The sequence below is a fragment of the Phoca vitulina genome, unplaced genomic scaffold (genome assembly GCF_004348235.1).
Source record: "Phoca vitulina isolate PV1807 unplaced genomic scaffold, GSC_HSeal_1.0 scaffold9, whole genome shotgun sequence".
In the NCBI taxonomy this organism is placed as follows: Eukaryota; Metazoa; Chordata; class Mammalia; order Carnivora; family Phocidae; genus Phoca; species Phoca vitulina.
In genome coordinates this window covers 51,360,419-51,384,484 of record NW_022589712.1, presented here as the reverse complement: position 1 = coordinate 51,384,484, position 24,066 = coordinate 51,360,419, and the positions used below count along the sequence as shown (strand labels likewise).

The 24,066-nt window shown below is 36.5% G+C and overlaps 1 protein-coding gene across 3 annotated transcripts in view; it reads right to left on the bottom strand.

Annotated features, from left to right (window-relative positions):
* Positions 1-24,066, bottom strand: part of SESN1 (sestrin 1) — a 111,126-nt gene that overhangs the window by 13,539 nt on the left and 73,521 nt on the right. For 2 of the 3 annotated variants that reach the window (XM_032408111.1, XM_032408112.1), the window contains exon 2: positions 666-731. In XM_032408111.1, coding sequence (XP_032264002.1) covers positions 666-731 — 66 coding nt within the window. Of the gene's footprint in view, positions 1-665; positions 732-7,565; positions 7,827-24,066 lie in introns of those variants that run through there. The other variant, XM_032408114.1, reaches the window with a different exon arrangement.

Here is a 24,066-nt window from a genome sequence, read left to right as displayed (position 1 = left end):
ATAACTCTGAAAATTTAACTCAATTGGTAGCAAGATAGAAGAACAAACAGTCACATATTATGTAGAAGGAGATAAACAACAAAGGTTGAACATTAAAGGCCATCTAGATAGGCTGCTTGCAGACTTGGCCAGAATCCAGAAAAAGCAGCAGATTTAGATTATCAAATTTGCAGAGCTTGCAAACAGACACTAAAGCCTTTCCCCTTTCCTTGTAACACCTACTCTCACTCATTTAAGGAGAACCAAAATTAATATCAAACAATCTTTGAAAACAAAGCATAGGAGCTTTTACATATTTAGAATTAAAGATCCAATCTTGCGTTGATACCAGTCTGTGGAGATGGTCAAGACCAAGTAACTCAGCTTATGGGCATACACCTAAACATCTAAATATAAGGAGATGGAGTATCACTGGTCAAAAACAAGTCTTACCGTTCCTTGATTAAATATGGGTGTTAGAAAAGCATCATGAAATACTAGAAATCAACATGACTATAACAGCTTTCTAATCCCACAGATTCACTGCCAAAGCATGATGATTAACTGTGATCAACTCTGCGTAAAACATGTTGTTGTTCAACAGTTGTTCAGATGCCAAGATGTGGGTCATGAAAGCTTTTCCTTAAAAGCATACGGTTCACTATGTGCTTTCACAAACAACATACCTCCTTTTCTGGGATGAATCTGCTTGGTCCGTATCCTAGTGGTCGAGGAATTCTAATTCCAAGTTCCTAGAAAAGAAAATTACACCATCTTAGGCCTCCAGCAGTAAACAACATGAACTGAGGCTACAGGAATGGGAGGGAAAAACAACCAGTTGAACAGACAGGCTTGTTTTGGTGGTTTGTTTTCATTGCCATATATACATACCAACTCCTCTGTTTGTATCACATAACTGACAAGCGCTTATAATATGACTAAAAACAAAAAAACCTGCTTGACTAAAACCAGAGTTTTACATAAAGTACTTGGCAGAAAGTCTAGAACAGAAAGTTCAGCACATAGCAACCAACCCTGTGGATTGTCAGTGATACAAAATAAGACCAATGTGTTTGTACATCCAAAACTCAACCAACCAAAACATCAATCCCTGTGTATCTTCTCAGGAAATGAAAAAGCCCTAACTTCTACCTATATATCTTAAACTGAAAGGAGTGTAATTATTATTACATCTATAATAACACTTCACAATAAGAGAAAAAATACTATGAAAAATAGAAAGTAGTTACTTAAATCCACAAAAGAGAAAGTACTGCAGGGCATGTTTTCTCTGTGGCAGAGTAAAACATTCTTAGAGAAACAAATTTTGTGAGTTTGCTTTAAATTTTTTATATACTATAATGTTATCAACTTTGCTTATATTTTTGAGAAGCTCAACTATTTAAGAAATAAAGGTTTTCTGCCCTTTGACATAGCAAATCTAGAATCCTATACTTGGAATCTACTAAAATCCTATATTTTATGTGACTGTATAGTGTGGTTAACAAAAACTGATAATCAAGCATTAGGGGCCCATCTTTTCCCCCAATACAGAGTGCTACAGCAACAAAACTAAAATAATACAACTTTTTTTTTTAAGGTTCATGTCTTATCAATTTCTTTCAAAAAAAAAAAACAAAAATTTCTTGAGTTTACACATCTAAATATCAACCCTTCCTTATATAATTACATACAAATATTATTTCTACCTTCTACTGCTTCCAAAAGTCCTTCAGGATGTTCCTTTCAAAGAAGAAAAAAAAGGGGGGGGGGCAGACAGAGATGGATATGTGGCAAAAATTCAAAAAATCTGATCCAAGTGAATGAAAACCTTTTGAGCAGAATGGATTTTTAAAAATTAAGCAGGCAGGACAAAACTGAAGAAAATCTTTATTGGGAGAACTTAAGACTTGGATTCAAAGTAGGCTATACTTGCCAACTAAATTTATGAAATATAGTTCAAAGGCATGTATTGGAAGCCAATGATGTCTTACTCTGGTTATTCCACACTTAGACTGAACATAGCAATGCTCTAACTCTACCCTTCATTAGAAGAGGCACTCAATTCACTGGTCTAGCCACGTGCATGTCTTGATTTTAATAGCCTATAAAAAAATGCAAGAAAAAACCCCACATTCCTGCTATTCAATACATCATCTTGGCACAAATGCAGCCATTTATATAAAACAATGACTCTATTAGCCTTTCTAACTGCTGAATTTCTGATCCAATTACATAGATGTCAAACAAAATATATTGGGCAAAATATTAAGGTTAAAATCAATATTTATTCCTTCTCATTTCTTCACTATCTTAAATAAAATGCATTTTAGGAAAACACCCATTTCAAGGGTTTATTATTCATTTTATACCTAAGAGACACTACTATTCTTGAGGCCTTAGTATATAAAAAGGTAGCATTTCAAATGGAGGAGAAATGGATTATTCAACAAATAATCTTGATACAACTAGATAGGCACTCAGAAAAAAAGTGAAGTTGCAACCATAAATCATACTTGACTCCACAACAAATCAGAGGTAAGTGTAAAAACAAAAACAAGAAAACATTAGTGTTAGAAGAAAACATTCATGGAATGAAGTTAGGCCTAAGAATGCCATAAAACCCAGACGTTATAAAATAGAAGACTGTTAAGTTTGATGACATAAAAGACTTTCACATGGGACAAATAAACATATAAAAAGTCAAAAGCAAACAGAAAACTGCAAAATATATCTGCAACTCCTATATCAAAAGGGCTAAACTTCTTGAATACATGAAGAAAACCAGAAAAAAAAAAACAAATCAGAAAGAAAACCCCCAATAACCTGATAGAAAAATGAACAAAGGACAAGGACAGTTCAAAGAAAAGGAAATACAAATGGCTGAAAAATGATCAACCTCATAATAAAACTTCAAGTTAACTACACTGAAATACTATTTTCACCTAAAAGATTGCTTAAGATCAAAAGTTTAATAACAGGCTGTGCTAAAGAGGAGGTGGATAAATAGTCATTCATTACTTACACATTTCTGATGGGAGTGTTCTGAAATGTGAGGAAGTAAGATCAAGAAATACATAAGTATAAACTACTACAACCTATAGAATAGGGAAATTTGAAATAATGACTGAAATTAAAAAGTCAGAAATCCTTGGAGTCAACAATTTCATCTTAAATGTTAACCCGTACTCACAGAAATGTATGTAAAAAGACAATAACTGCAACATTGTTTCTAATAGTACAAGATATAAAACAACCTAAGTACTCAACAGGACTGTTTCAATGTAGTATGACCATAGACTAGAATAGCATGTAGTCCTTACAAAGAATGAAGCAATTCTACATGAGTTGGCTTTAAAAGAATCTAAAAGATACACATTGTGTGTGTGCCTGTGGGGGTGGCGGGGAGCAAAGTGCATAATATGTATGTATTATGTTATTATCTGTAAGGAGAGAAAAAAATTAGCAAGTCCATTTCTAGGACTTTATTTTACAACTACAGCAACATGTGGGTGGCATATACATATTTTTAATAATAAGACTGATAGCACATGGGCCTTAAGACAAAGAAGCTGAATTATATTATTTGGTTTTGTTTCTATACCAAAAATATATTGAACTATCATAAAATAGCTTTAGAATTCCAAGAAACTGGCTATCAAAGTTTCAGAAATGGAGTATTTTCCTATAGGTATGGGAAGGGTCTCTCCCAATGGTCCTATATAATTCTCAAGTCTGTGAAAGTCCACCCCTACAGTCAAATTTAGTGGTTATGTTGGTATTACTGTCTGCCTATTCCTTGCCTTCAATGGGCAAAACCTTCCTTCCTGGTTCCTTTAGAAATATATTCTTTTAGAATGAAAAACTATGTGTTTCAAAGCAAGATGTTAGTCAAAAGCAAACATTCTTGGGAATGGATTATAGACCCATTATGCTAATAACCTCTTAGTGCTAAGATCCCATTAATTCTTTGATGAGGTACCAGTCTGGCAAGAAAGCTGGAGACAGAAAGTAGAAAAACTGAAGAAAGGAAAGGAATGGAAAAAGTCTCTGACATTTGAGATTTCAATTTCATTATTTTACTTAAGGGTAGTTCCAGGTAAAATAGAATTTTACCCAGCTCACACTTAGACTACCAGGGTAAACTTCTTACCAGGCTGAAGAGGTTGTGAGAGGTTTGTGTCATGTAAAAGCAGAAAGGGAAATGGTAGGAAGGAAAAGGAGAGGAAGTGAAAGAAAAGACTGGGGCAAGGGGAGAAGGGAGACAGCCATATACTTAAAAAAAAATCAAGTCTTTCCCAAAAAGAGTTGATCAAAACTGATATAATGGGAAACAGTGCTGTTCTAGACTCACATCAATTTATTATCCTATATTTGAAGGCTAGACTCAAAAAGATGTCCTTTGTTCTCCTTCTTAATAGACTAGATACATGAGAGGGATACAAGAAAATGACATGATGAACTCTAAGACTCCATTCCAATTTATCCTAGTCCAGATTCAGGCAGGAAGGAGATCATCTTACAAATTATTTATATTTTTATATATATATCAAATGATATATATTTATATAACATAGTTATAAATATAAAATAATTACATATAATGTTTTATAAATATATGTACACAATTTGAAATCAAGTCCCTAGCTCAGTTAGTATTAGTGAGTGGTGGAGGTAGATGCTGAATCTCAGAAATCTGGTTCCAGAGTTGGTGTCTTTAATTACTACTTTTTGGAGCCTCTTTAAAAGTTTTTGATACCTTAAAGGTCCTTTTGGATATCACTGTTGTCATACAATAATATTCTTGGTTTCTAAAAGGTTAAAAGTTTCAATTTTCTGGAAAATTCATTTTTGAAACACTTCTTTTCCTAGTCAACATGATAAAATTACTAACTACCCTATTTTCTAGCAGGTACTGATTTAAAAAAGGCACTGCTGGTCTTTAACAGGGTGATCATAAGCCAAACGAACTGTATTTCATAACTTCCTAAAGGTTACTTCAATTATGCCTTATCTGTAGCTGTTAAAGAAAATGAATTGCAGACTTTGAACAAATTTTGGCCAATCCAGATTCTAAGAGGCAGAACTGCCAACAGCAAAAGGCCTTGTTTAAAAAGTAGATGTAGATGCTAATCACAGCACAAACCTCACAGGCTCTCAGTGAAGGTGTGGCTGGAAAAACTAACATGGAACTAACAGTTCTCTCCTCTCAACAATCCTCCTAATCAGCATTTTGAAAAAGAGAGCAACAGCCTCTGCCATGACAACACTGCTGCAAATCTCTGAAATAAGATCTATTTCTTCATTAGTGTATAATATTAACACACTCATTTTCAGTATATGAAAATTCTTAGCAAATGTTGACAGTATCACAGAAAGACTATATATGTATTGTATCACTGTATGAATCAGTGTTTGTACACTAGAAGTACTGTTCTAATAATTTCCAAATGTATTACAGATACATTTATGAATCTATAGCAATATCCTTAAGTGAAAGAATGAATGATTTGCCACAAATGCAAAATAAAAGCATTTCTTGGCTTTTGGTGTCTACCCACTTGCAAAACTAGTTGAAAAATAAATATAATTAGATCATTTGAATGATTTTTCTCACTGCACTTGGGGTACTTCTAAAAAACTGTCTAGATGTTTTATACCAATGACCACAGTACTGATATTTTGATTTTAAAAATTATAAAAGCAGTATGTGCTTTCTGAAACACACTTCAACCAGGCAACAATAAATTGTGTGACATGTGAGAGCTGCCACTCCACTCTCCCTTCTTCAGGAGAACCCCTGCTTATAGATGGGTCCTAGCCTTCTGACATTCAAAAATTTTAAATAGAAATGAAGAGATGCAGAAGTGTTGTTAAAAAAAAAAAAATCCTGCTATAAAAAATGTACTGGTGCTTCTTTTAAAATTGTCATTAACTCTACTTGGGAACTTAGAAATATTGAAAGTTCAGGTACCTCATTTTCCAGTATCCAGTCTTCTATGAAATACATTCTAAAAAATAACCCACGGACTTCAAATTACTAGATTTGTAAGGCTGACTTAGCCATATGTGTATTCTATACTTTAGTCAGGAGTTCCATCCCTGAAAAGTGTTTCATTTTAAAGCACTATGGAAGCTTGCTATTTGAAAGAGTCATGTTATTCTTTTGTAAAGTGAAGTTTTCCTATAAAGCACTACTTCCTAACTTATTTTCTCACATGCTGGATGTGTTAAAAATAAAATACAACTCTACAGCCGCTTCCTAGCTTCCTAAACACAATCCCATAAGCACTGTGCAAGCTAAAATGTATCTCTTTATCTTCCAGTTTACATGGCTATATTTAGAGATTCTAGATCTGGGCCAGAACGAGGATTCTGCACACAAATGCCACCAGAAATAACAGATCTATTCAAGCACGATGACTGGGGATCGCTTCTACTCAAAATGAGAAAAGATCTGTTATGGCCTGCAAACAGAAACCGTAAATGCTATTTCAACACTTTCACACAGTTTTCTCTCTCTGATAAAGTTTCCAAAGAACAGTTATAACAATTTTTTTTAGGTTGTTGTATTATCTGTAAACAATTAGGAGCGTATTATGTATCTATGAATGTTAAAAGCTAGAAAAGTTTGTTCTACAACCCTCATAGGAAAGTGTCTTCATTTAAAGTTATATGAATATATGTAGTACATTCACAATGTAGACTCCATCTACAAAAAATATAAATACTAAAACTGAGTCATTTAAGTGGGCAATGCTGCAAAGAAATTACTTCCTATTTAGATTTCTTGAAATAAGGCAACACAGCATTCTGATTTCAATTCAAATTTTAATTACTATTTCTCTACTTTCTCCTTGTCAGCTTTTGAATTAAGAAGAGCCTTTTAAAGGTTCAAATTTTAGTTAGGTTTATTAGTAACTTTCAACTGGGGCCCTATTTACAACCACTTAGGAAAAATACAAAATGTTACGATTAAACAGCTTTCTGAAGGCCATTTCAGACACAAAAGGGATGGTTCATAAACAAGGGTGAACACTGCATAACGTCATAGAGCTGGCAGAACATACGTATTCCAGGCAACATTATCTTTTAACTGACTCAAATGTATTTTTTTCTTTTTTTAAGTAGGAGGCAAAGGGAGCGGGGGTCACTGATAATCTGTTTTGACAAGACGCTGAAGGGAAAAAAAATCCACAGGCTGTTCTACCGTCAGACTAGAGCTTTGTTCGGTTCTGACTTGTGGAGACTTGTACAGAAGACAACGTTATTTACGTTTTGGAGACTTCGATTTAAATGACCAAGGCAGCTGTCTCTGCCAGCCTCAGCATTTTCTGTCCAGGGCCGACTCACGATGGAAATCGTCTCTCCACCCACCACAGGCCGCCCCTTCACCTGTGGGGCGCGGGCCAGCCCGAGACGCCCCCGGCGGGCAGGGCGGCCGGCCGGGCGGTTGCTCCAGGGGCACCCTCCCCGAGGAGCGTTCTCCGCAGCTGTTAGGTACGAAGGCGGGGAGGCGTCGCGACCTCAGCGCAGCCCAGGCAGCTCTGCCCGGTACCCGCCCGCCCGGCCCCTCGCCCGGGTACCTCGTCCTGGCCGCGGCCCCCGCCGCACTGCTTGCAGCCCAGCAGCTCCGGGACGGCCAGCGAGGCCGTGTACGCCTCGTTCGCTGTGGTGGCCAGGCGCATGTCGGCGCGGGGACCGCTGCGGACGTGCAGAAGAACCGCGGCGGTGCCGAGAAGGCGAGCGCTGAGCCGACGGCCAGGTTCCAGGCTGCAGCGCCTCAGTCAGCGCGGACCGCGGCGATGGTGCGGCGCGGACAAACAAGCCGCGCGGCCCCGCCCCCGCCGTCACTCCGCCCGCACGGCGGCCGCATGCGCCAATGCCGGCCCGCGGCGCCACGGAGTCCCGCCCCCTTGACGCGGTGGGGCGGACGGTGATGGGCGGTGATGGGCGGTCTGAAGCGGCCCAGCGAAAAACAACCTCGAGCGTCCGAGCTGCCCCCAGAAGCTGATTCTTACGTCGGGAACGGGTTCGTTCGGCTGGCACCATGGCTGGAAGGTGCGGCGCAAGCCCTTCGCGTCAGTGAAAGGCAAATGTGCCCCTGCCCCCGGCATCAGCAGTCGAGAGCCTGCCCTCCTTCCACCCGCTCGGATTCATTTACCTTGAGCGAAAGAGCAACCAACCTCTGTGCTGACCCTGACACCACCAAGAAGAACCAAATTCGCTTTACATTTTATAAACTATTGAAATCCCTCTCGTCCTTTCCCATAATGCCCAAACAACGCTGAATGGGCCCAGAATGTTGGAGCGAGTACGGGACTGTGGTCTATATTCAATATAAAATTAGTTTTGGTAAGCTATGTACAAACAATAATATCACTCTTCCTACATGGAAAATAAGCCTTGGTAGCTATCTCTGAATTTCCTTTTTCTTCGCGAGTATATTTGAAGGCTTTAAAATTTCTAATGTTCTCTCATAATTGCCCTGGGTTCTAAAGAAAGAATTTCTCTGAAATCTGATGAAGAACTTCAGAAAATATAGGTTATAAAGGAGCATAAATAACTGACATTGTTGGATCTGGAACGCGAATCTCTCAAGTCCTGTGTTAACACTATTTCCTTACATGGCTTCATTAACTTTTTAAAAAAATCAACTAAGATCTCTTTTTGCATGTCTGCTCTTGTGTTTTCAAAAGCTTGCATGTTCAGGTTAGGAAAAAAAAGTTGGAACATTCTGACAGAAGGAAACAAGCAGAGTTTAAATCAATAAAAACTGACACAGAACCAGGACTCCTAAATGCAAATAAGTTTCAGTCTTAGAAGTGAGGATACAATGTCTCAGAGAAGAATGTTACTCTTATAGCTCTTAAAATGTCATATTTTAAAAGCAGGTTAAAATGATTATTTTTTATCTTCTCCAGATAAAAAGATAAATGCTGTATGTTCTCATACACTGCTTTTACAAATTGCTAAAGCATGCAAAATTTTTTTTACTGGTCAAGAAAAGCAATTTTGGGTTAATATTAACATAAAAGAAAAGGCTACAGAGGCTTCCAAGCTCTCTCCCTATGAGCACAGTCACAAAAGCAAACAGTGTAATCAAATGCCCACTCAGTCACAAACAAGCAGCAAAAATAAATCCAGTAAATCATCCAATTTGCAGCAATACCCTCCAAGATAAACTGGTTGTAGATGAATACCTTGGAAACATAAATGGACTTGATATATGATGTGAGCCATACTGCTAGATAATGAAAGAAGTATGTGAAAATGATGACTCTGCTTCTGTAAGAGTAGAGCTGTGATTTTTATTTTCTGTGGGGTTAGTTGTCTACTAGGGCATAACCTTGTTTGTGACATTAAAATTATGTCATTTGCAAAATGGAAAATGCTTAACTTTCTATTTTTTAATGAGAGGCAAGGGAAATGCATGCATTTAGCTAACCCAAAAATGGTTTAAAATAATTAAATGCAAATCAAAACTGCAAACTATAGTAGGGTTTGATCCTTAGAGCTTGATAAATATTTATTGAAGAAGCATACAGTAAAATTGTATAGGAAACTGCAATTAGGATTACTTTTTTCCCCCAGAAAATTTCAGTTTAATCATTTATTTTGATGCTGCCTTACATAAAACGAAAAATAATTTTAACTCATATTCTAATTCAGTGGTTTACTGAGGACCTTTAAGTCATTAAACGTCAAGATTCCTTTATGGTCTCTATAAAGACTGACTTAAGTTCTTCAAAGAGTACTAATTTCTGCCCTTTACAATAGAGCATTATGGTGAATTAGGTACTTTATTCTCCAACTTAAAAGGGTTGCCTCCAAATAAATCTACAGTAACCAAGAATTCCAACCAATGTATTAACCTGCAAATATCATTGTGTAGATTTCACTTCTGGAAATGTTTTGTTTCAAATCATTCAATAAAAAGTTGGTAATAGATTTCACTTCTTGAGTAGGCCAGATGTCCTGAAGGTGCTTCTAATGAACCCCCAGTGCTAGGCGTGTCATGGCATGCAATAAACACCTGCTAAAAAAATGAAATCCTGAGCACAGAACAGTAATTGGAAAGGACTAGGCTTTTGATATTTATAACAGGTTATCATTATAGGCCAGCAGTTAAATCTGCTACTTAAACATTTCAACATTTTATTTCTTCTATGAAGAATCCTGATTAATCCAAGAAGTAATAGTAATTCTGAAATATTTCCTTTCCTCTAAAAATGTTTTGGTAGACTTACTCAGCAGTATAAAGTGAGGTTTTTGCATGTCATTATCAGTAATGGTCTCAACTCTTAATTTTCTCAAGAACAGAGCTGACATACCTATGTAAAAGCAGAGTGGTGTCAAATGACTTTATCTGAGCTGAGAACTATGATGTATTTGAGAGTCTGGACTCGAAATTGTGGTGTAACACAGGCTTCCTGAAGGAAGAACATCTGAGTTGGGGCTTAGAGGATTAGTAGAGAAGCCTTGACAAGAAAGTCTGGGGGGAGGGAGGGACAAGAGGGAAGGCTTGAGAGTAGAGACAGAGTTCTAAGCAAAGGAACCAGCATGTGCAAAGGCCCAGAGGCAGGAGAGAGAGTAAGAGTGGCCCAAACAGGGAAGCTGAATAAAGGAAATTTATTTGGTCTGGAAGGGGGGTGGGTATGGACAGTGATAGAGTTCATGTAAAAGATCAACAGTAAGGAGGGACCTTGTTCAAGCTTCATTAAATAATGTAAATTTCATTCTTAAGACTACTGTGGAGTTATTGAAAGTTTTAAACAGTAGAAAAACATCAGATTTACATTTCAGTAAGGTTTAGAAAACTATAATGCAAGGGGCAAACTTGGAGGCAGGGAGATGAGTTAGCAAGGCTGCTGAGGCAATTTCGGCAAGGCAATATTGTGGGTCTGAAGAACAACAGGAATGAAGCAAAGTGTAGGGATGAAGGTGGATTTTGTCTAACATAATACATTTCTTGAGAAAGGAAATCATGCCTCATACTCTTGTTTTTGAAATTGAGGAAATAAATCTCAAATTAGCTGCTCTCCTGAGCAACTGGCTTTCCTACATCCATTAGACTTTTAAAAATAGTTAATTCATGGAAAAGAATAGATGTATTTTAGTAGAATGAATACTTACCAATCCAAAAGGCCTAATCACACTTTCATGGACCACATATTAAACCTTAAATTTTCCCATTAACCAAAGGAATTATGTTAAAGTACTACAGATTTGTAGATCTATTCATTAGAATAGGAATTATATTTAATAATTGGTTAGAAAACACACATAGTGGTTTCAGCCATTAAACCAAAGAATGCCTTTAAAAGTGAGCTTAAAACATTCTTGAAAAATGTCCTATTATCATTTAAAACATTTTATGTAGAATGAATGCTGGTTTATAAGATTACTTCTGCTTACTAATTTTGTCAAGATTTTTCTCCTCCAGTTCATATCTTCCTGTTTTTATATATATAGCTTGTCTGCTAAGCACTTTTTTCCTTTCAACATCATGTTTTGAGTACAGTGAGATCCTTTTAGCACTGAACTTTAATTTTACATTGTTCTCTTATTTGTCCTCTACTTTTCTCACTTCTTCAATTTAATTTTTAGGATTTTATCACTTATAAAGGAGCAAGACTGTCGACAGATCTTTGCTCTCATTTTCTCCTTTGGGGTTCCTTCTTTTAGAAATGCAGTTTTAAATCTCTGCATAGGGTTTTAGAAACTCATAGGCCATCACCCATATTTGTAACTAAACAATATTCCAAACAATGTCAGTGGTTTTAAATTAGAAAAACACTTTCCCCAAAGAATAAGCATGTTAAATTGTGGTCAGGTTTTCCAGGCTAATAAGACTAGTAACTTACCAACTTCTATCTATCAGACACTAAAGCAACTGACATATATAAGGAAGATAATTATTTCTATTTCCAAATTTACAAAACAGAAACTTATAAAGTATGGGTAACTTGTTCAAGATTATAAAAGTAGTAAATTGCCATCAGGGATTAGAACCCAGGTCTGTCTGAATCCAGAGCAGCAGAAGTTGGGTTGCTTCTTTTAATGAGTATTTTATAAATTTTGATAACTATGTATTAGTCTTAGTTCTTGATTCTGAGGACAAAAGGGAAGGAAAAAAAATCTATCTCCCTTTCTTACACTCAGGATGAGATCTGGTGGTGGTGTTTTTTTTTTCAAAAGAAAGAAATCATGGAATGAGTGATCTTGGTCTTTGAGAACTTCTCTCCTCTACCTCTCTATCCCTGTCACTCCTCTTAGTGTCTTTTCCCAGGCCTTTGGTAACCTTATGGTACCTAAAGCCCCTCCACTATAGAACTTACCTGAATCTACCTGAAGACTCCACCTGAGTCTACTAAAAGCTACTCATACTACCTACCCCTATTCCTCTTAGAATAACTGGTTAAGTGCTAGGAAGAAAGGTTTCTTAAAACAGTTCACACTGTTTATTGTATGAGGTACTGATATCTCATACTAATCTATTTAGTCTGACTCAGTAGAATATAAACTTCATAAAATCAGAATGGGTTTTTTTTTTTTGTTCATTGCTGTATTTGCAATGCCCAAGTGCCTCACACATAGTAGACCCTCAATAAATATGTACTGAATGAACTCCACAGAGATAATTTCTATTAAAAAAAAAGCTTAAGTGAAAGCTTAATAGTGAATTTCAAGTTCAATAATTCAGTTTATGAAAGATTTGGGCCACCTAGACAAACATTTTTGGAGGTTTCAGGTCTACTATACAGGCAGGTAGGCTCTGCTTGGGAATCAGCTTGTCCTTGGGTTCAGCTGTGCTAAAGCAACTTCTATTTTTCAGAGTCTCTCCCCATTTTCTCCTTGGGAACCCACAGATACTCCCAAGCTTCTTTGATTTTTCTTTGCTTGCTCTCCTCGCACTACAAAGATAGCTGTATAGGTTCAGGCAATGGTAAATACAGCTCACTTGTTAAGTCAGGCAGGTACTTACAAGTCAGACACTGCCTGTACACATATCATTGTTTGACAAGATTCATGAACATTCTGTAACCAAGTTTGGCTTTCAACATCTTTAGGCCTAAGGTGAAATGACAGGAAATAAAGTGTCTGTTGAGATCTCAAAATTAAATGGGAGAACTCATTAAAAAATGCTACAATTTTTAGAGGTGACTTACTTTTCAGCATTATTGTTGAGTTAAATAACAATCGGTTTAATTTGGAATAGGTTGAGGTTCAGGTAAAAGGTGAGTGGTGGGAAATTGAGAGTTAGGACTTTATCACATATGTACTTAGGAGCTACTGAAGTTTTAAAGAAGGAGAAAAAGGAAGTGATACAAACTCAAAAGAAAGTCACCAAAGGTACTAAATATATGACATATTCAAGTAGAAAGTATTTCTCAGACTATGCACATATACTACTGTATTGCATAATTTTTTTTTTTTTTTTTATAAATATTTTTTTATTTATTTATTTGAGAGAGAGAATGAGAGACAGAGGGCATGAGAGGGAGGAGGGTCAGAGGGAGAAGCAGACTCCCCGCCGAGCAGGGAGCCCGACGCGGGACTCGATCCCAGGACTCCAGGATCATGACCTGAGCCGAAGGCAGTTGCTTAACCAACTGAGCCACCCAGGCGCCCCTGTATTGCATAATTTTTAAAATACTTTTTGAGCTGGATTTCAACTCTAAAAACATATATGAAAAAATATATTATTTTTTATTTTTATTTTATTATATTTTTAAAGATTTTTATTTATTTATTTGACAGAGAGAGACACAGCGAGAGAGGGAACACAAGCAGGGGGCAGTGGGAGAGGGAGAAGCAGGCTCTCCGCTGAGCAGGCAGCCCAACTGGGGGCTCGATCCCAGGACCCTGGGATCATGACCTGAGCCGAAGGCAGACACTTATCGACTGAGCCACCCAGGTGCCCCTGAAAAAAATACATTTTTTAAATTCTCAAAATACTTCTGTTTGTGAGCACAAGGCAAGAACTGGTTTTAATATGTAATCTATAATTTTTTTAAGTTCTTTTATTTATTTATTTTTAGTAATCTCTACACCTAATATGGGGCTTGACCTCACGATCCCGAGATCAAGAGTTGGATGCTCTACCGACTGAGCCAGCCAGGCACCCCTAAAATCTTTTAATCAAGTTATTTTTTTATTCATAACTATGCTGACCTCCCTATCCATGCCCACCCCACCGCATGATTATTACTACTATGTAGTGAATAGAGATTTACAATATGTTTTTCTTACACAGCTCAAAGAATCCCCACTCAGTTCCTCTATGATAATCTTTAGTTGTAGGTCCTTTAATCCTATAAATTACCTTCTTTCTTTGCCTCCTTCTGAGATCTCTACTTTTCCAAGAGGGTATTAAGTTGTAGAGCCTACCCTGGTCACAAAGTATAAGGCTACATCTAGAGACTACTTGCATGTTATTAAGCTTCTTAGAAATAAAATGCCATTCACTGAACTTTCCCATCTGTTCTTCTTCCCTCCAAAATCCTCACTGTACCTCTGTGGGCCATTTTCCCCTTTGTCCATACAGTACATATACATTCAGGGCATTGTAGTTCAATGGAAATGTTTATTTTTACTTATCACTACTATCTTTCTAGTTAGCTAAAAATACTCAAAAAAAGAGATAAGTCCACTTTAAAATTATGTTTTTTACATGAGCTTAAACTTGAACAGAATTCAAGATCATTTCATTTGTAGTAAGAGAAAATTTGGTTTTCCTAATTTTTGGCAACTGATTGAGAAATTCTAAAATAGGATTTTATTCAGCTATTACAAATTGGAGAAGGTAGTATTCTTTCTTAATTTGTTAAAACTCTAATTTTAAAAATACATTTTGGCATAGGTTTATATACAGATGTCAATGCTATATTACCAATTAACAGAAATCTTAATATTATGTAAGCACTTAGCATTCAATTATTATTTATAGATATTTACTAAATGCCAAATTATATGCATTTAATTTCTTATATCCTATGAACAAGCAGAAATATCTTAATTTGAGTTTGGGTGTCTATTTTATTTAGACTTACACCTCTCACATAAGTCACACAGATTGGCAGATAGCTTGGGACTCTGTTAGGGAGCATTAAATGGGGAGTCATCTAGTTTACTGCCCAATTCTGAAACAGACAAACAAAAAGCAGAAACCCAGTCTGTAAATCTCTTAACAGCCCTTCCAGTTTTAGCCCCTTTAAAAAAAATTTTTTTTAAGATTTTATTTGTTTATTTGAGAGAGAGAGACAGCAAGAGAGGGAACACAAGCAGGGAGAGCTGGAGAGGGAGAAGCAGGCTCCCCGCTGAGCAGGGAGCCCGATGCAGGGCTAGATCCCAGGACCCTGGGATCATGACCTGAGCCAAAGGCAGACGCTTAACAACTGAGCCACCCAGGTGCCCCTAGCCCCCTCAAATTTAAAATGAAGGGCTGGTAAACTTCATATTCTCGCAAACTTTATTTCAGCTCTAAAGTTGTCTGTTAATATAATTCCTGATTTTATCAAGAGTGTTAAACTAACTAGAATCTAACCTCCTCCTGCACCAGGCTTGTTCCATTACCAGTGGTTTGTATTTCTTAGGATCCATTCCTTACAAGTACTTTACAGTCATTATGAAATATTAGATTTAAGCTTTCTTTGTCAAGGCAACCTACTAATGTATATCAACATTATGCATTGGAAACCACCATAATAATAATTTGTTGCCACTAGTAATTCTGTTCCTGGATTAAATAAAGCTTCTTTCACTATCTCTGTGAGCACATGTTTGAACATTTTTGTAAATTTGTCAGTGATTAGGAAGAGTATAGTTAGTGCGTTCTAGCCTTTAAAAAAATTCATGGCTCTCTGCACCTACTGGAGTAAAACTATAGCTGTGAGTGGACTGCTACAGCATGTGGGTTCTTTGCTGTGTGAATCCAGATTTCCTGGATATTATGCATATAAGAAAATACAGAAATAATACTGCAGTCATAATCCATAATCCATAACCCCTTAATTTCAAATTTGTTTAAAACATAACATAGCCTCATTGTTCACACTGACTTGATAAATTATTTACTTAAACTTAAAGACATCATTAATAAAATGACAGTTTTAGATATTGCATCAGAATTCTGGTAATACTGTTTGACTAAAGACTGTGCTGACAAAAAAATTAGTAACACATTTGAGTATCACTGCCTTATATACCCCACATCTCCTGATCCGCACTCTAGAACTCGCAGTGGGTTTGGAGGATCCATGCTAGTCTACAGCTCCCTACATTATCTACACAAGGCTTGGGTCAGGCTTTAAGGTTCAGAGAATGATTCAAGGATTTCTGCTGGTTCCAGCAGAATGCAATGGAGGGGGGGGGGGGGGGGTGGGGGGGGTGGGTGTGTGTGTGAGCTTAAGTTCAAAGTCTCATTCCCATCAATGTTAAATAGAGCCTTAAAAAGAAAAGGCTCTTAGAATCACAATGGTTTATGACAGTCTACTGAATTACAAACCAAACTTGCCTTCCAACAGAACTTTCATTTAGCCTGTCCTGGATCTGGTCTATAACTGAAAGGATTATCAATCCTTCTAGCCCTTCTCAGAAAACGTGAATAAAGTTAATCTTATCCTTCAGTGACACACATGCCAGCATGATCAATAAGAGCTTTTATCCTAAATCACAAAAATTTGACCTAAATTTCTTAGTAAAGGTACAACATAGTACTTTGAGATTGTTTTTAGTAACAATGAAGATATTATTGATATCCAAATAATCTTTTGTGTTTAAAATAGGTAGGTTCTTAAAGAATACATTTGTTCTCTACAATTAGAACTTTTTTCTGTCAGAAATTTCAACTTTCAAGTATCCAACGAGATTTAAAAAATTAAACCACAGTACTTTAATTTGCACAAGTATACAATTAAAACCATAAAACCCTAAAATATTACACAGTAAATTTACAAATTGGGAGTTTGAAAAATATCTAAACTTCAAAAGATATCATAAAAAAGTATGTGGATCAGGAAAAAGAGCAAAGCAAAGTCAAAAGCAGGATGCAGTTCAAGTAGGTCACACTCAACTTTTAACATTTTCTAAGAACAAAAAAACAAGCTTAGCAACAGCTTTCAGCCAACCACAAAGCAAACAGGTAAGGACTCAGCCATTCCAGATACCAATGAGGTCCAACCGTCAATGTTTTTTTTAAAAAAATTATATAGTGTCAGAGCAGAGCACATTATAAAACAGGATATACTGTCCTGAGTTAAAAGTAACAAAGATAAAATCTCTTCACCAATCCTTAAAAAAAATACCAGATTTTAATAACATAGCAATAATTTTGTTTTCATCCTTACTGTGCCAGATACTTCTGTACATTAGAGTCACTTTAAAATATTACTGTAATTGTAATAAAATAGAATTTTCTTTCTTATTTGTGGATAGAGGTTAAGAGTGGGAATATCTGTAAGAAAAGATCCTTCTCTTTTTAAATTCCCTAATACTCAATTTCCAAAATTCCTTGGGGGGGGGGGCGGCAACAATGAAATGTTATAGTCCAAATCCAAAAATATGAGTAAAAACAGTCACATACAAATATAGCCTTCAAAGCAAGCCAGGAAACTATACAGACTACACAGTGCTATTCTATGCAATTTTCCCTCTTTATTACTCAATACATATCCTTCTTTGAGAAGAAAATTTTCTGAGGATTTAGAAAGGATTTTCAAGAGCTACAGATTTCATCATTGTAATGTTTAGTGCAAACCTCAGTATTTGTTCAAATTGACAGAGTGTTACTTGCAATGGAGACATATAAACACTGTGAAACGATACTTGATAGTTTTCTTCATTTTGCTTTTGGCTTGCCAAATTTATAAAGTATTCTAAAGCAGTTACTGATATTTTCTCTAAAAATCTTCAAGAACCACCTTTTGTTTTTTCTTCAAGTACTGCTTAACCATTTGCTGGTTTTAGTTCCCTAAAAAGAATTATTTTAAGTAGACCAGCTTGACTTGTCATATCAATTATTTCCTGTACTATAAAACATAGGAGGTTTACTACTAATACTGTAGGATACTGTCCAAAATGTATGTGTATTTCCCCTCAATAGTTCATTATATTCTATACACCCCAAGGAAGGTGGGCAGAGGGAAATTAAATAGTATTTGGAGACTAGCTCCAGATTTTATTTATTGGTGATAACCCTCACTTTATCCTTTTCCTCTATCCTCAACTATCACAGATAACTAAGCTGTGCTGAATCAAGAAAAAGGAGTTCCAATACATAATTTGGGAAAGACACGCTTTACATCAAACTCATATTTTCCTTGGGCACTTAAATCTTAATATCTTTAGTATCTTACTGAAGGTTTTATCAATTACTTAACACTCATATATCTATACACCAGGGACTGGTTGTACATGTTTCTGTTAAATTCATGAACCTCTATATTATTTCAACATTCTTTCAACCAATATTAATTAAGCATCTACTACAAGTTCCCCCCCGCCCCCCCCACCCCGGTCTGTCTTTGAGAACAATATCCACATCTTCTTCCTTTTTCCTCCCTCTTTCTTTTTATGATTTCCTATAGTGATCCACCCATTATAGTCTTTTTGCTCCTAAAGGGGCACCTGGACTGAAGATGTCTTAAACCAAACGCAAAGAGGTACAAAGGGCTTGGAAAGCAGGATTCTGTGTTACGGAGAACATTTGATAGTTATTGTAGCAGTTAGGTAATTTTGTGCCAACTGATGAGGAGCTTTAAAACCATAACTCAGATTTTTAGTCTCAGATTTGATTTTGGAAGCAGACAGACACTATACTTCATGGCTTCAGATTTGATAATATTAATAAAATAGGTAACATATTGTTGCTAGTATGTATCAGGTACTCTTCTAAAGCATTTTATATGTACTTTAACTTACATTTAATATTTAACTCATTTAACCCTCATAATAACCCTTTAGATAGATGCTCTTTTCATTTTAGAAATGGGAAACTGGGCACCTCGGTGGCTCAGTTGGTTAAGTGCCTGCCCTCGGCTCGGGTATGATCCTCGGGTCCTGGGATCGAGTCCCACATCGGGCTTCCCGTGCTCTGCGGGGAGACTGCTTCTCCCTCTCCCTCTGCCTGCCACTTGCCCTGCTTGTGCTCTCTCTCTCTGACAAATAAATAAATAAAATCTTAAAAAAAAAAAAAAGAAATGGGAAACTGAGAGACAGGTTAAGTATCTAACCCAAGGTCCCATAGCAAGCAAGCAGCTTAAGGTTAGAACTTAAGCCTGTCTGCCTCCAAAGGCATGTTCTTTTACTATACCATGATGCTGCCTGATCATGTTTTAGTTCTCTTTCCACTGTTAACATTCCAGTGATTGTGCATTCATCAGGAAAGAGGCCAAGGGACTATAAACTGTTCTCTTCATCCCTTCCTATCTTACCCTGCACTATTTTCCATGCAATCTCTTCTCTATGACTGACTGTTCACCCCATCCTCTGTGCCCCCACCCCCAAAATCATTAGAACATCATTCCTCTCCAGGAAATCTGAACTGGCTCCCCACTGAGCCTACTGCCAAAACAGAAAATGCTCCATAACATCTCTCAATATCCCTTGTCCCTGGCTACTGCCTTTCTTATACATTTAAATCTGATCCCAGTTTCCTTTATTCCATTTACCTACTTTTGGTCCCTCTCTGAACTTTTATTCATTTCTCCCTGACACTTGAAAACATTCTTCCCTCACGGTTTCACTAACAATATATTATTATAACTTCCTTCAGAGGTCTTCTAAAATTTCACCTTCTGCACAAAATTTTGGAAATTTTGTCATGCTGAATGAGGAAGATCTTCTACCACTTTACAGTTTACCATACTAATACTGTCTTTTAATCTCAAAAATACCATGCACTATATTTTGGATACAGTTAATAATTACTATTTGTGGATGTACTTATGTTGTGTTCACAGTTTTAAAGTACAACCTCAGAGTTTTTATATGTCCCTTTTGGGCTATGTTGAGAGTACATTCTGTTTTAGATGCAAGAATTTGGGGAGTGGAAGTGTTTGAAATTATAAGTATTAGCACATGGCAAAAATATTTAAAAATACATTTTCATTATATTATAGGATTTGTACATAGGACCCAAAGAGAAAGCCATAGGCTTGAGTCTAACTAAGACATCATCAAAATAGTTAAATGAGTAAAATTATCTTTTAGCATAAACAAAATGTAACATTTTATGTAAAAGGAAAAAATGAAAACGTAATTGAAGATAAATTGGCATACAGTCATTTTATTAACTGGAATTTAAATAAGATAAAAAAACTTTTTCAAGTAAAAAAGAAAGTCACTTTAATAGACTTAAAACATTAGAAAATACTTCAGTTTTTTCTTAGTGGCTAAATATGGTATTGCCTACTCAAAAAAAAAAAAAAAAAAAGAATTCAGAGTGATTTATTTGGTAGGATTAAATCCAATGCTTTTTTACACACACACACACACACACACACACACTCTCTCTCTCTCTCTCTCTCTCTCTCTCATATAGCTTGAGATGTTTCCTCCCACATTTGAAAATTTGGCCAAAATAGCTGATTATTACAGACTATTGGTATAGTAATACCTCATTATACCTAAATTGACTTTTTTGGGTCAATCTTAAGAACAGAATCTAGAGGGGTGCCTGGGTGGCTCAGTCATTAAGCGTCTGCCTTCGGCTCAGGTCATGATCCCAGGGTCCTGGGATCGAGCCCCGCATCGGGCTCTCCGCTCCGCGGGAAGCCTGCTTCTCCCTCTCCCACTCCCCCTCTTGTGCTCCCTCTCTCGCTGTGTCTCTCTGTCAAATAAATAAATAAAATCTTTAAAAAAAAAAAAAAAAAAGAACAGAATCTAGAACGAGCAAAACAAGATAAAACAAAACCCAAAAAACACAACATAAAATAGATGCCACAGAGTTTATATATCAAAGAATATGTACTATACTCAAAGGAAAACCTTTGGCCCACCTCTCTTAGAGACAATTTACTTTTACTTTGTGCAAAATATAACAAGCTTATTTATCTAGTTTATCCATTTAGAAGGGAGTAGGGACTACTGTTTAAATTGATAGCAGAGAAAGTATGATGGTCAGCCATTTAATGACAAGGGAGGATTCAGAAAAATTCTAAAAAGCAGAAATAAGAACTTGGACAGCACAATAGCAGGGAGGCCATTTACTACAAGGATACTTAGTCCTAGGCCCTAAGGAGCCCTGATAGCACCACTCTCTGACAGATTAGGGTAATTATTAACCTCCATCAGAGTGATTCTTACTCATGTTGGACAAACCACCTAATTAGTTGGTTGTAAAATGTATGGCCGAACTGGCAAAGTAACAGAAATCCTCAGAAGTAAAAAATGATCATCAGTAGGAATCCAAAGAGGTAATAATTACTGAGGTTGGTAGTTATGGATCCCCAGTAACCTAGAGCAACAGCATGGGGGAAGAGAAGACAAAGCCTAGGACTTGAGAAACTGGGGGGTAAACCAAGACCTGATCATAAAGCCAAACCCCAAGGTGCTATACTATCAATGGACACATGAACTAGGAAAACTAGCCCATCTACAAAAGGAGATAGAAAATTTGCCTGTTTCAACTTTTGTTCTTGGTGGAGGATTTAAGATACCTGTCCTCATTTTTTTCCAGGAAGCACAATGAATCCCATGCAGAATAACTGAAAGGAAATTCATGTCTTGACATATAGTAAAACTGAAAAATTCCAAGGAAAAGGGAAGATCTTAAAGGTTATCCAAGAGAAAAGCCAGATTACCTACAAAGGAAAAATTAAACTGATAGTCTATTTTTTTAAAGATTTATTTATTTATTTTAGAGAGAGAGAGAAGGGGGAGAGGGATAGAGAGAATCCTCGGGCAGACTCCCTGCTTAGCAATGGAGCCCAACAAGGCCCATCCCAGGACCTTGAGATCATGACCTGAGCTGAAATCAAGAGTAAGCCGCTTACCCGACTAAGCCACTTAAGACACCCCTGACAGTCTATTTTTTAATAACGGAAGTCAGAGGACCATGGAATAATATCTTCAAAGCACTGAGAGAGAAAATGGCACTCTTAAATTGTATTAACATATCAAACTGTCTTTCAAGAAAGTGAATGCAAGAAACACATTTTAAGAGATAAAAAGTAAGTTTACCACCAACAGATCTTCACTGAGGAACTTTGTTTCAGGAAAAAGCATTATAATCCTAGAAGGAAGAGTGAAAAATACTATGTAGCCAATAAAGAAAAGGTTCTTTGCACTTGAGATTTTCATTCCATGGGTAAAATTCTTACCTATGCAGAATAGTACATTCTCTAAGGATTTTGAATAGCTTTGTGTGAACATATGCTTTTATATCTCTTGGCTTGGAGAGAAATGGCTGGTTCCTATAACAGTTATAGGTTTAGCTTTTTAAGTAACTGCCAAACCACTTTCCACCGTGGTTGTACCATTTTTACATTACTACCAGCAATGTATGAGAGTTCCGGTAGCTATACACCTTCATCAACACTTAGGATGGTCAATATTATTTTAATCAATCTAATGGTGTAGTGCGGTGGTTCTTACCTGGGATGATTTTGCCCCCTAGGAAACATTTGACGTCAGGATACATTTTTGATTTTCACAACTGGTGGGTAGGTGGGTTGCCACTGGCATGTAGCTGGTGGAGGCCAGGGATGCTACCAAATATCCTACAACACAGAGGGCAGCCCCTCACAACAGAGAATTATCTGGCCCAAAATGTTAAGTGCCAAGGTTAAGAAGCCCTTGTGTAGTAATATCTCACTGTGGATTTAACTTGCATATCTTGGATAACTATTGCTGTTGATCACACTTCAACGTGCTTATTGGTCATTTATGTATTGTTTGTGAACTGTCAATTCAAATCATTTGTCCATTTTTAAAAACTGTGTTGGTTGTCTTGTTACTGAGTTGTAATTGTTATTTATACATTTTGAATACAAGTTGTTTGATATATGTGGTTGTGAATATTTTCTCCCAGTCTATGTCTTGTCATTTCATTTTCCTAATGGTGTCTTTTGAAGATCATAAGTTTTAAACTTTTTAATTCTGATGTAATCCAATTTATCATTTTTTTCCTCTAATGTTTTATGCTTGTATATTCTAAGAAGACTTTGCCTGCCCCAAGGTCACAAAGATTTTTCCCTGTTTTCTTCTAGAAGTTTTACGGCTTTAGATTTAACATGTAATAGACTGTATAAATTTTATTACATCTGAAAATCAAACCGATAAACTATTTCTCTTCAGGGAATGGGATTATGGGTGGGTGGTATTTACTTTCTTACATATCTACTGTATTTATCCTCTTGCTATAATGATTAAAAATTCCATGTACAGCTAACTTTTTGGGGTGGGGAGAGAATAACTCTAACAGGGCCGATTTTGCTTTCTGTTCTAGGGACCAGATCTGATCCTAAAGTCTGCTCATACACTGCCAGATACACGTGTTAAATTAAGGACTCTGAGCATTTTCTACTACATTAACACTGTATAACAAAAAGTAAAGTGGTCTTTCTTCCAGAGATTCGAGCAGGCAAATACTGAAGTAAAACAGGGTTAAACAACATGGTTTTACTTATGGTATCCTTAGGTCATAAAAAGGCATTTCTTAAAAACAGTATTAATTTTTGATGCCACATGGAACACTGGGCAGCATATACCATAGAAACAGAGAATCCACTACTTAAAAATGATTCCCCCAATCCCAGGACTTCGCACAGAAAACAAAAACAAAAACAAAACAACAGTCCATGGAAGCAGTGTGTTGGACAAGGAGATCCTTTTATTATTTTTTAAAAAATATATTTATTTATTTATTTATTTATTTGAGAGAGAGAGAAAGAGAGGAGGAGCATAGGGAGAGGGACAAGTAGGCTGAGTGTGGAGCCCAATGAGGGGCTCAAGCAAGGAGATCCTTTTAAAAAGCCTCCTAAACCATGGTTATTTGTATCAAAAAATAACTCCAAAAATATTCCAAAAAATCTGCAGCTGAAGAAATGAAAAGTGTTAATGAAATTGCACAATGGTGTGTAT